The 12,414-nt window shown below is 35.0% G+C and overlaps 1 protein-coding gene across 1 annotated transcript in view; it reads right to left on the bottom strand.

Annotated features, from left to right (window-relative positions):
- Positions 1-12,414, bottom strand: part of TTC21B (tetratricopeptide repeat domain 21B) — a 56,265-nt gene that overhangs the window by 37,065 nt on the left and 6,786 nt on the right. Inside the window, exons 5-12 of the mRNA XM_081141880.1 lie at positions 12,177-12,299; positions 11,466-11,623; positions 9,401-9,485; positions 8,250-8,348; positions 6,512-6,704; positions 5,981-6,078; positions 5,448-5,648; positions 2,284-2,413 (exon numbers count right to left, since the gene is read on the bottom strand). Of these exons, the coding sequence (XP_080998006.1) occupies positions 2,284-2,413; positions 5,448-5,648; positions 5,981-6,078; positions 6,512-6,704; positions 8,250-8,348; positions 9,401-9,485; positions 11,466-11,623; positions 12,177-12,299 (1,087 nt within the window). The remainder of the gene's footprint in view (positions 1-2,283; positions 2,414-5,447; positions 5,649-5,980; positions 6,079-6,511; positions 6,705-8,249; positions 8,349-9,400; positions 9,486-11,465; positions 11,624-12,176; positions 12,300-12,414) is intronic.

Genomic DNA, 12,414 nt, shown 5'->3' with positions numbered 1-12,414 from the left:
CCATCTCCCAAAAACCTACATGATTAGAGGGTTGGTGCTTTGAGCCATGTGATACCAACCTGACCTGGGGATGGGGGAGCTGGAAACTGAGTTCAATCACGGGGCCAGTGATTTGATCCATACTTAGATGATGAAACCCTACGAAGACCAAGCCTTGCGTGAGCTTCCGTGGCTGCCAACGTGCTTCTGGTACTGTCACACATCGCTGTGTCGGGAGGTTGATGTGTGCCAGCTCACAGGGAGAGGACAATGGGGGCTTCACATTTGGGACCCACCCAGAACCACCCTGTGCCTCTCTTCCTTTTGCTGGTTCAGATTAACACCCTGTTACAATAAAACTCTAATTCAAAGTACAGTGCTTTCCTGAGTTCTGTGAGTCATTCTAGTAAATTCTCAAACTTGAAGGGGTCACAGGAAGCCTGACATTTGTAGCCAGCTAGTTGGAAGTGCAGAGAGTCCTGAACTGTGAGGCTGGTGTCTAAAGTGAGGACATTCTGATGGAGGATTATGGCCTTCACTTGTAAAGTTTGGTCCAGATCCAGGTAGTCAGTCTAGCTGGCAAATTAGCAAGAATACTGCTATTTAGACACATGCCAGTGTAGTCAGACCCCAACTGCTCTGCCTACCCAGCACCCTTTGTTTTCACAATATAATTGTGAGCTGCTGATGTACTGTTTCTTTGCAAGTAACAGGAGATAAATCCATTGTCACAAGGAGAATTTGAGTCTGTTTTGCAGAAGGAATGAATGAATACCTTTAAGAAAGTTTCGACCACCTGCTGCCTCTCAAAAGTCTGGTTACAAAAGGTGTTATGTGAGACTAAAGAAACAGAATTCTCCCTTGGTTCCCTAACCCCCCCTCCCCCCAATACACAAACTCAGTTACTCCCTTGCTGCATAGAAAGTCCCTACTTTTGCTTTTGGGGGAAGATAGATTTGAGGGAACATACTCTCCCATCCTCTCGCTCTGGCCAAATCATTAAACCTTTCTGAGTCCAAGCACAAGTGTCTCAGTATTTGGCTTATCTGCACATAAGACACAGATACCTGAATTCTGACAATTTTAGCAACATCAGCACCATTTCAAATTATTTCAGGCTGTTCTCTTTAAAAATGGGTTAACATACGAGACTTTTCATTCCTAGAGACTTTGGCAATTAACATTACTATAATGAGACTATTTATATCAAATTTCAAAATAAATAATGAATGTTTAAGAAATTAACCTGAACTCAAAGTCCTAGTCTGATTAACTAGTAGGTGATACCCATTCCAACTGGAAAGAAAAGAGAAATATCATGCAACAGGGATGGGGGGAGGTAGAAGAATGTGGGGATAAATGGTGATAGAAGGAGACATGACTTGGGATAGTAAACACACAATAAATATACAGATGATATATTGTAGAATTGTGCACCTAAAACCTATATAATTTTATTAACCAATGTCACCCCAATAAATTCAACTTAAAAAAACCAAATTGTATGTTGTTCAATAGTAGAACTCAATTAGAAGGTCACTTCTCACAAACTAGAGTACTTTAGAGGTGAAACAAGCTTTTGAGATTATCTAGGTCTTTTTTTTAAACAGTTAAAACGGTCATCCAAAAATTTTATGATGTCAATTTCTTAACTCTTTCCATTATGTATAAGATATAACTGTTTATGAGAATACCTCTAAGTTGGTTTCTGCCCATTAGGACTTCATAAACTTAATTTATTTAGCATAGCATTCAGCTAGCAAAGGTACATATAAAGACACCATATTACAGTCTATTTTTATGTATATATCATACATAAGTGTGTGTCCTAAAAAGCTAAGGTTATAATGGAGGTTGGTTGGTTATCTATCTATCTATAATCTATTATTTTTGGCTATATGTAACCAGTCACAGAAACTAAATAGGAATTAAGAAATTCCGTTAGGGCCTGAAACCTGGCAAATATCACACATTTTATTATACCAATGAGTCAATAACTATGGATTAAAGACTGTAAATTATCATTGAGGGTCCCCAGTACTATCTGATGGATTTTTTTAAAGTGGTAAAATGTATTTTCCCAAATATTCACTTGAACAACAAAAGATTATAGTAAATGTAAAAGAATCAAATAGTAAGGCAAGTTATGCAATTTTATTTTGGATAAAAATTAGTTATTTATGCACATGTAAAATGTGCATTTTGTGACTATTCTTCATACATGTGAAATTCTTAGTTTATTTATATTGTTTTTATCAACATCAGAATATACAGGTTCTTTTAAGCTTTTCAGGTATACCTTACCTGACAAGTATTTCACTTTTGCTATTAGGAAGACAGCTTGCAGAAGACCTGGTACAGTTCTTACTATAGCCTCCAGGACTGAGGTACAACGTCTGAGATGTGGAGAAAGAGGCTGCCCAGGACTTGCAGGCTAAACAAAACAAATGAGCAGGTCATTTTATATGTGTACAATGGCAGATAAAATTAAATACATATTAATTGTGATGTGAATACAGAAACCTTATATTTTTCTAAAATTTTTCTTATTCTATTTATTGCCCAGTATCTTTGCTATGACTAGATAGATACTAATTTATTTCCCTGAGAGCTATGAACAGACTATAAAAATACTGGTTTTGTTCAGGAAAACAATTATGAAACTATTATACAATTATTCATTCAATAACATATGAAGGGAAGATATTTGTTCAAAAAACTTATGAAAGCATATCCATTCAAAGGAAAGATAACCAAGGGGTAGAGTTTCTTGTTGGAACTGAAAGTCACAAAAATGTGAGTTCTTATTTTAAAGTTTTCTAAAGGGACAAAGAGCAAACACATGCCCTTCCAAGGAGAGGCAGTACTCATGCCAGTACATGTCAGAGATGCATGACCTCCCCAATGGGGACACATATTGTGAACACTGGGAAGACAGCACTGTCATAATCAGACTGGCAGGCGTCTGGTTTGGTGGCAACCAGCCCTGGGGACAAAGTGAGGCTGCAGAGGCCCCATCAGATCCCTTGGAGAGAAGGGGAAAAGGCCCTGCCTCCAGGAGAACCATGTGCAGGACCTGTCAAAATTCCACAGATGCCCCCTTCACCTGGCAGTGCTCACTCTAGGAGGTTACCCCACAGAAATTCTTACACAATTGTTCAAAGATGTATTTTCAAGACTACCCATCAGATCTGGGAATTGGAAAAAACACTCATGCCCATAGAGAGGGGATGGGATCCACTAATCCTGGTCACTTGGATGAGGGAAGCTGAGCAGCTGCTAAAGTGGGTGCAGGGGTCTCTATGTGCTGATAGATGAAGACCTCAGGGGTCCTCACACGTGAGACATGTGCACCATCTGCATGGATCCCATCAGCTCAACAACATACGTGTAATTTCAACAGGCAGACACACATATGTGGAAATGACATATTATATCGACAGAACCCTAAAGATTCCACCAAAAGCCTACTAAACCTGATAACTGAATATAGTCTAGGAGCAGGATACAAAATAAATATTCAGAAATCAGTTGCATTTATACACATCAATAATGAACTATCTGAAAGGGAAACTAAGAAAACAATACCATTTACAATTGCATCAAAATAAATAAAATACCTAGTAATAAATTAACCAAAGATGTAGGATACCTCTACTTGAAAAATTATAAGACACTGAAGAAAGAAACTGAAGAAGATACAAGTAAGTGGAAGCATATACCACGTTCACAGATAGGAAGAATTAACATCATTAAGATGTCCATACTACCCAAAGCAATCTACAGATTCAATGCAATTCCTATTAAAATACAAATGACATATTTCACAGAACCAGAACAAATATTTCAAAAATTTATATGGAACCACAAAAGACCCCGAATAGCCACAGCAATCTTGAGAAAGAAGAACAAAGTTGGAGATAGCATACTACCTTATACTACTAGGCCATAGTAATCAAAACAGCATGGTGCTGGCATAAAAACAGCATATAGATCAATGGAACAGGACAGAGAGCCAAGAAATAAACCCATACCTATATGGTAACTAATATTTGACAAAGGAAGCAAGAACATATAATGGGGTAAAGAAGGTTTATTCAATAAATGGTGTTGGAAAATTTGGACGGATACATGCAATACATAAGAATAAACTCAAAATCGAGTAAGGACTTAAAAGCAAGACTTGAAACCATAAAAATCCTAGAAGAAAATATAGGCAGTAAAATGTGGGTCATTTTCCGTAGCAGTATTTTTTTGTGATATATCTCCTTGGGCAAAGGAAAAATTTAAAAATGAACAAATGGGACTACATGAAACTAAAAAGTTTTTGCACAGCAAAGAAACTATTAAGAAAATGAAAGACAACCCACTGTACGGGGGAACATACTTTCCAATGATACATCTGATAAGGGGTTAATATCCAAAATATATAAGAAACTCATACAACTTAACATCAATCCAATTAAAAAATGGGCAGAGGACCTGAACAGACATTTCTCTCAAGAGGTCATAGAGATGGCCAATAGAAATGTGAATAGATGCTCAATATCACTAATCATCAGGGAAATAGAAATTAAAACCACGAGAGAACATCTGATGACAGTAAAAATGGCTATCATTAGTGAATCAACAAACACTAAGTGTTGGTGAAGATGTGGGGAAAAGGGAACCCTCGTACACTATTGGTGGGAATGCAGACTGGTGCAGGCACTGTGGAAAACAGTATGGAATTTCCTCAAAAAATTAAAAATGGAACTGCCTTGTCACCCAGTGATTCCACTTCTGGGAATATATCAGAAAAACCCCAAAACTCTGATTTGAAAGAATGTATGTACCCTTACGTTCACTGCAGCACAATTTACAACAGCCAATATTTGGAAGCAGAACAAATGCCCATCAGTGAGTAAGTGGGTAAAAAAGCTGTGTTACATTTACCCAATGGACTACAGTCCATTTTTACTCAGTCGTAAAAAAAAGAAAATCTTACCTTTTGCGGCAGCATGGATGGGCCAGGAGAGTATTATGCTAAGTGAAATAAGCCAGTCAGAGAAAGAGAAATACCATATGATTTCACTTTTTTGGGAATCTAATGAACAAAATAAACAAACAAAATAGAAACAAATTCACAGATACAGAGAATGAACTGACAGCCATCAGAGAAAGTATTGGGGGGTTGGGTGAAATAGGTAAGGGATTAAGCAAAAAAAAACAACACAAACAATAAAACTCATAGACACAGACATTGGTATGGTGATTACCAGAGGGAAAGGAGGTGGGGGCAGGAAGAAGAGGGTAAAGGGGATAAATGTGACAGAAAGAGACTTGACTTTGGGTGGTGAACACACATGCAGATGATGTGTTACAGAACTGTACAGCTGAAACCTACATCATTTTATTAACCAATGTGATCACAATAAAGGCAATAACCACCCCTCTCTGTCCCCCCAAAAAGTCTCAAAATTACTTACCTGCATTGGACAGAAATTCAGATATTTTGTAATAATTTCTAGCAAGAAATCAGGATTTAACTTCTCAAAATACTGTATTCCAAGAGGTAAATCTTGTAACTGTGAAAAATGAGTGTCCAAGGCATCATTTAGCAAGTTAATAATTTCTTCTTGTCGTTTATTTTTCTTCATAGCAAGAATTGCATGTAAATAGGTTAATTCCTGAAAAATCAGTAGTTTTTATAAATTACCCTATTCAGTTATAAAGCCATTTATTTCTATTTAGATCTCAAAGGTATATAAAGTGCTATTTATCTGAAATACTTGTTCAAACTTAAGTTTTGGCTTAGACAGGTTTTTAGAATCTTGTGGAAGAATATTAAAGACTAATTTTGCATGAAGGTAAACTAATAAATGAAGTTACATATTTAAATTAGTGTACATTAGTCCTTTAAAGTCATTATTAAATAAGACGACATTTTAAAATTTCATATTTTACAAACAGCAGCTGGGACCTAGTATCTAATAAAATAAAATAAAATAAAATACTGTACCGCATATTTTCCAAAAGACTGCTGAATTTCACTAAGGAATTCTAGCTGTTGATCTGCTTCCTCTAACTGTCCTTCTATTAATTGACATCGGATACATCCTAAAGCCAAACAGAACAAAAACAAAGTCCACATATTGGTTTTAGGCATGCAATCTTTAAGCTAACACAAACAGCATTAATAAAACAGGTTTCCGCTCTTCCCCCATAATACATGAAAATTTTAAATTAAAAAAATAACAAAAAGAAAGAAAAGGGTGAAAGAAAATAAAACGGGTAGCTTGGTACCCATATAAAAATCTGTTATGATGGAATTCATAATATATAGGAACTATCTCATAAAAACCTATTCTCTCAAGATATTAATTATAAAATAAAAATTTTATTTTTAAAGATATATGATTTTTTTCTATTGTAGATGGTGGAGAACAGTTTAATTTTAGAAAACCACAAAATACATTTTTTAATGGCAGATATGAAAAGCAATTATGACTTGTGCCTATGTGAAGAACATTTATAGAAACAGCAGTCATACCAATCACAGCAGTGATGTTAGTTTCTTCAAGATTTATGGCAAGCTGATACCACTTCCATGCTTCTTTAACTTTTTCTTGTAAAAGCATTTGGTATCCAAGTTCTGTAGCATATTCTGACCGCTGAGGGGTCAAATTGAAAGCTCTTTCTAGTAATGTTTGAATTTTTTGAAGAATGAGTTGATTACGTCCACACTAAAAAGAAGAAAAGATTAAGTTAGACTAGAACACTTCTTTTCAGTCAAAAGGATTATTTTTCTAAATATACATATTATCTGTACTTCACGGAAGCAAAATGCAAAAAAATAAAATGATTTAATAACCAAGAAAAGTAAAACTTCTCTATTTACTATCTAGACAGTGCAGCAAGAAAGAGTTTATATTCTATCAGAAATTATATATCCTGCCTGGCCGAGCATGGCTTAGCAGCTGAGCATTGACCTAGGATCCAGGAGATGGCAGTTCAATTCCTGGTCAGGGCACATGCCCGGGTTGCAGGCTCCATCCCCCAGTCGGGTGCATGCAGGAGGCAGCCGATCAATGACGACTCATCATTGATGTTTCTATCTCTCTCCCTCCCTCTCCCTTCCTCTCTCTGAATCAATAAAGATATATTTTAAAATAATTAAAAAAAAATTATATATCCTGAGTTTTTAAAAATAGCTATCTTGAAAAGTATACTCCTAATGATGCTGCTATACAAGCATATTTTTAGACCTCTTTTCAAACTGTCTTATGGTTGTTTTACAAAATAAAAGCAATAAGCTTATTGCTTTAAGTTTATATATATATTTTTAATGAAATAAAAAACTAGGGCTTCCCCCTAAAGAAAAGGGTGCCACCACTGAGGCTATTTTAAAAGATTATGCCTTAGAATCTTCTTTTTAAAAAGCTTCAAAAATGTTTCTAGAAATGGCAATGCTGCTAGAATAAGTATGTAACTTTTGAACAACTTTTGCAAGTAAAATACTAAACTGTTTGAATTTTTGTAAACAAATCAGGTGTCTGGCAACAGGCAAATAAAAAGGGTAAGTATACCCTCGTTAACTCAAATGTTTGTTTTTCTCTAAACTTCACACAATCCAACCATCTTTGTAAATGAGAAAATTCAGTTTATTCATGTCATTTAACAATTAACATCCTTGAAATTTTCTTTCAACTTTATATTTACTAATTATTTTACTTACTCATGGATACCTTTTTCCTTTCTTTTTTCCTTGGTTAATTAAATAACTTTTCAATCCACTCATTTCAGGTATTGATTTCAAAATTCTGATTTTTCTATTTCATTCCCTATTACCTTTTTTTAATTAGGTACTTGTAATGCAAACATTTCTTTAATATTATAAAAAAAGATACCAACCATTTCCCCATCAAAATAGTCTATTACCCTCATTAAAACTTTTTTCAAATAGTTTTAAAAAACAAAGAACAGCCCTATTCATAAATGCTATGGGCTCTTATTAAAATAAACCAGTTTCTATTTTCTTTGCCTAGAAGGCACTTCCTTCTCCTTAAAGGTTCAACAAGTGCCACTTCCTCCATGAAGCCTCCACGATGGCTTCTTATAGCTGCAACCCATATCTGCTCTGGACTGCCTTCCTTAGGAATGTATCACATATTTATATACATATATTTCACTCTCGGCGCCATATGCTCTTTTGTGCTTCAACCATTGTGATTTATTTTCTATTCCCAACTGTAGAATAAAGAGCTCTGGTACATAGTGAGCACTCTTACAGTTCTGCTGAAGGCTATTGTGATCTTATACAAAAGTTGAGCATTCTGTGGTTCCATGGCATCCAATGCATTTCCTAAATTTTCCAGCGTGGTTGTAGCCTAAAACAAAAGTATCCAGTATAATTTTAAAATAAACTAAGAAAGAAAAAACATAATATATGACATATAGACTAATAAATACTATTATTATTTAACAAGGTATTTGCTTTTACTAATTCCCCCTTCCAATGAAATTTTGTATGTTGCACAATGTATTAAAATGTCTTTAAAAAAGCTCAATAATTATCAATAAAGAACTGAGCTTTAGACTGTGTTTTTTATATTTGTTATTTTATATTTGTTATTGAATGGAAACCTCTGGGTGGGTAAAGATACCTATAATTTTCAATTAACTGTATATGCCAAGCTCCTTCTAAAATAATTAACCCATGATACAAATAAATATGAATAACAACATATTTATAAACATTAACATCAACCATTGGATTACCTATATAGCCTGGTTTATATTTAAAATATTATCTAGAATAGAAAAATCATTAAGATACTTAGTATAAATAATTGCAATGCCTGGAAAATTTACTGAAGAGTTGCTTCTACTAAAATTATTTTAATATTTACTAAAGTACCTATTAGGTACTGTCATATTAACTAATTTAACCAGACTAAACACAATCCAAATCTACTACTTGTTATAATACTATTTGCTTCAAATGGATGTCGGTATTCTAGAATCCAGTATATAGTCAATGTGGTCACTACTAGAGAAACATGTACTTTACTATAAGATCCAATGGGATTTTATCCTAAGGCCATTTAGCTTATGCAAACTCAATTAAATTCTAAAAATACTATAAATTGTATTTTGTATATGGACTCTTCCATACCGAGGATCACCAGTTACATTAATCAAACATATTCCTGCATGGGAGTTTTACATAGAAAGCTACATATACTGTAATTAATGATCAAAGGAATTTTCAGGGTTGATGTTCACTATATAATGTTTTTACTTTACTAGTTGATTTAAGAAGCTCACCTCTTTCTTAAGGTGTATTTTCAAGAATCAGCTGAAAACTACGGTGACATATATTCTACAAGAGCACTTCCCATATTACTAATATAGGAAACTTAAACACAATGCAACTTACCTTCTCTATATCCCCTTCCCTACACAAATAGTAAAGAGCCAGCATTCTTAGTGCTTCCACATTTTGTTTATCTTGAAGCATTAACCTGAAGAAAAACATTTCACTGAAATAAATTTATGTTTTTTTATTTGAAGGCTTAAAAAATTAGTTTGCTGGACTGACTATTCCACTGTTTAAATAACTTTACTTAGTAAAATGACAACGCCTTTATGAAAACTATCAGCCTCATTATTTAAACTAAAATAATTCTGAATCCTGCCCGGCCGGGCGTGGCTCAGCAGTTGAGCGTCGACCTAGGATCCAGGCAATTGGGGTTCGGTTCCCGGTCAGGGCACATGCCTGGGTTGTGGGCACCCGATCAATAACTTGCTCATCATTGATGTTTCTATCTCTCTCTCCCTCTCCTTTCCTCTCTCTGAAATCCATAAAGATATATTTAAAAATAAAATAAAATAATTCTGAATCCTAATTTTTAATAAGTTCAAAAAATATATGAATAGATTGCATAAGCCTCATGAATCCTTCTGGCAATTGTACATAACATATTAGCTAACCATATAAAACACCATATTAAAAGAATAATTCACCCTGACCAGGCAAATTTATTATAAGAATTCCAGGAATGGAAAGATGGGTTGAATATTTTTAAAAATCTGTTAGTGTAAGTAACAACATTAAAATAGATTCCTATGTAATAAAAACAAATCAGAAAATATTATGAAAAAATAGTCTAGTAATAATAGGATCAACCCCCCTCCAATAAAAAAGATATAAAAAGCCTGCAAAAGCTACAAAAATTCATATTAACTCAAGGGCACTTAGAAAAGGAACTAAATAAATGAAGTAACACACTAGTGTTCTTATCATGGATGGTGCAGTACATTGAATTGCTATCTCCAGTTTTCCCACCCTCCTTGAATACATGCCTTCTGCTATGTGACTGAGCAGTTCCTCCTACAAAAGCCGCAGTGTACTCTACTGCTCCTTGACTATGGACTGGGACACTTTTCTTATATTGGCCAACGAGATGCCTACAAGAGTGCCAGTGTGCCATGCCTGTTTCAGGAGCATCACATATTTCTGCTTGTCCTCTTGCATCTCTGAGATCACCGTGAGAAGTTCCCGCTGGTTAGCTGCTGCTCTTTGACCTGAGCCCAGGGGAGAATACACTTAGAGCTGACCAGAGCCCAAACTACCAGCTGGATCTGAAATTTGAAGCAGAGCCCCAGGCAAGCCTGGTCTAAATAAGCTGCCCCTAGATGGCCCACATAAAAGTGAGAAATGAGTCCTTCTTTATCATATGCCCTGAGATTTGTAGTTGTTTCCTATGCACTAATAGCTGCCTGATAATACTCATTTTGGACTGAGAAAAAATTCTCCCCAAATAATCTACAGATTTAATGCAATTAAAATCAAAATCTTAAAAGGTTTCTTTTTCACTTGTCAATTCTGATAGTCAACTGCAAAAGAAGAGCAAAGAAAACTACCAAGAAACAACATAATGGAGAACTTACCCTAAAAAACAGCAAAATCCATTAGGAATATAGGAAAAAATAGAACCAGTTAAAAAGAAAAAGGGCCGGGCCGGGCGTGGCTCAGCACTTGAGCATCAACCTAGGATCCAGGAGATCGCAGTTCGATTCCCAGTCAGGGCACATTCCTGGGTTGCGGGCTCAATCCTCAGTCAGGGGCATGCAGGAGGCAGCCGATCAATGACTCTCTCATCATTGATGTTTCTCTCTTTCTCTCTCTCTCCCCCTTCCTCTCTCTCAAAATTTCTTATTTGTTCTGTTTATTATATGGTTCCTCTCATCTGAATATAAGCTTCATAAGAGCAGGAGTATTTGCAAAAAAGAGAGCCTGTCTTAGAACAGCTAGTCAGATATTTACGTAAACCATAAAATTTAGTTTTAAACAATGCAGTGTTAAATTTTTCCTCAATTCCGTATTTTTGAAAAAATCAAATTTAAAAAAATCTTATGATAAAAAAATACATGCAGATTTTTTTTTCTCTCAAAATTAAAACCAGAACCAAAGGTACTGGTGTCATCTTTTTTTACCTTACCTCTGTGCGATCTCAATTGTCTGGTCCCAATCTTGCAAGGCTAGTTGTAGCTTCATTTTCTGTACAAAAGCAGGAAGGAAACTTGGAAAGTTCACGATTATTTGGTTGACAGTCTCCAGAGCACTTGAATAATTCTGACGCATCTCAAGGCACTGAGCCTAATAGGAGAAAAAAGAAGTGACATCAAAACTGTGATCATATATATCAAGGTTCTCACAACAGTTATCCCGGAGTAGGTAGAAAACTAGTGTTGATCATATCTATATTTTCAGTATCTTACTTTTCCATAAAGAACAGTTATCACTTCCTTATTTTGTTTATGGTATCTCCACCAGTGGATTACAAACTCCGTAAAAGCAAGAGGTTTTATTTTGTTCTGGGTATCCCCAGTATCTAGAGTGACGCCTCACACATAGTAGACTGCCTATAAGTATTTGGTGAATAAATATAACATAGGAACCACAACCACCAACGCCAATAACAATAACAACATAAACAATTAAAATTGATCCAGGATTCAGGAATTTGGTAGGGAGTACATTTCTCAAGTTTACTGTTCACTGTCCTATACATACAAATGCAAGTCCCTCCTACAATTGAGAGTTGATAAAAGTAACATAAAAATTATTTTCGAGCTACTTAATTTTTGTTGGGTTTCAACTATATTATGAATAAATATTTAAAAATTAATTTACCTTAACTCCAACTCACCTTACCCAGCAGAGCAAAAATATCATTTCCATTTTGTAATACCTCTTCAAAAGATCTTAGTGCTTTTTTAGTATAAGGTTCTTTTCCTCTTGTAATATCAAGCCATGCTCTCAAAATCTGTCCCTGTGAAATGAAAAATTCTAATCATACTTCCATTTCTTTAGGGGAAAAAAATGGAAAGAAGAAGTAAACCTAATGTCTTTTTGGTCATTAGTAACAAAAATCACTCTTTCAAATA

Source organism: Miniopterus schreibersii, assembly GCF_964146895.1.
Source record: "Miniopterus schreibersii genome assembly, chromosome: 7".
Taxonomy (NCBI): Eukaryota; Metazoa; Chordata; class Mammalia; order Chiroptera; family Miniopteridae; genus Miniopterus; species Miniopterus schreibersii.
The sequence above is the reverse complement of the archived record's forward strand: the minus strand, read 5'-3'. Positions and strand labels throughout refer to the sequence as shown.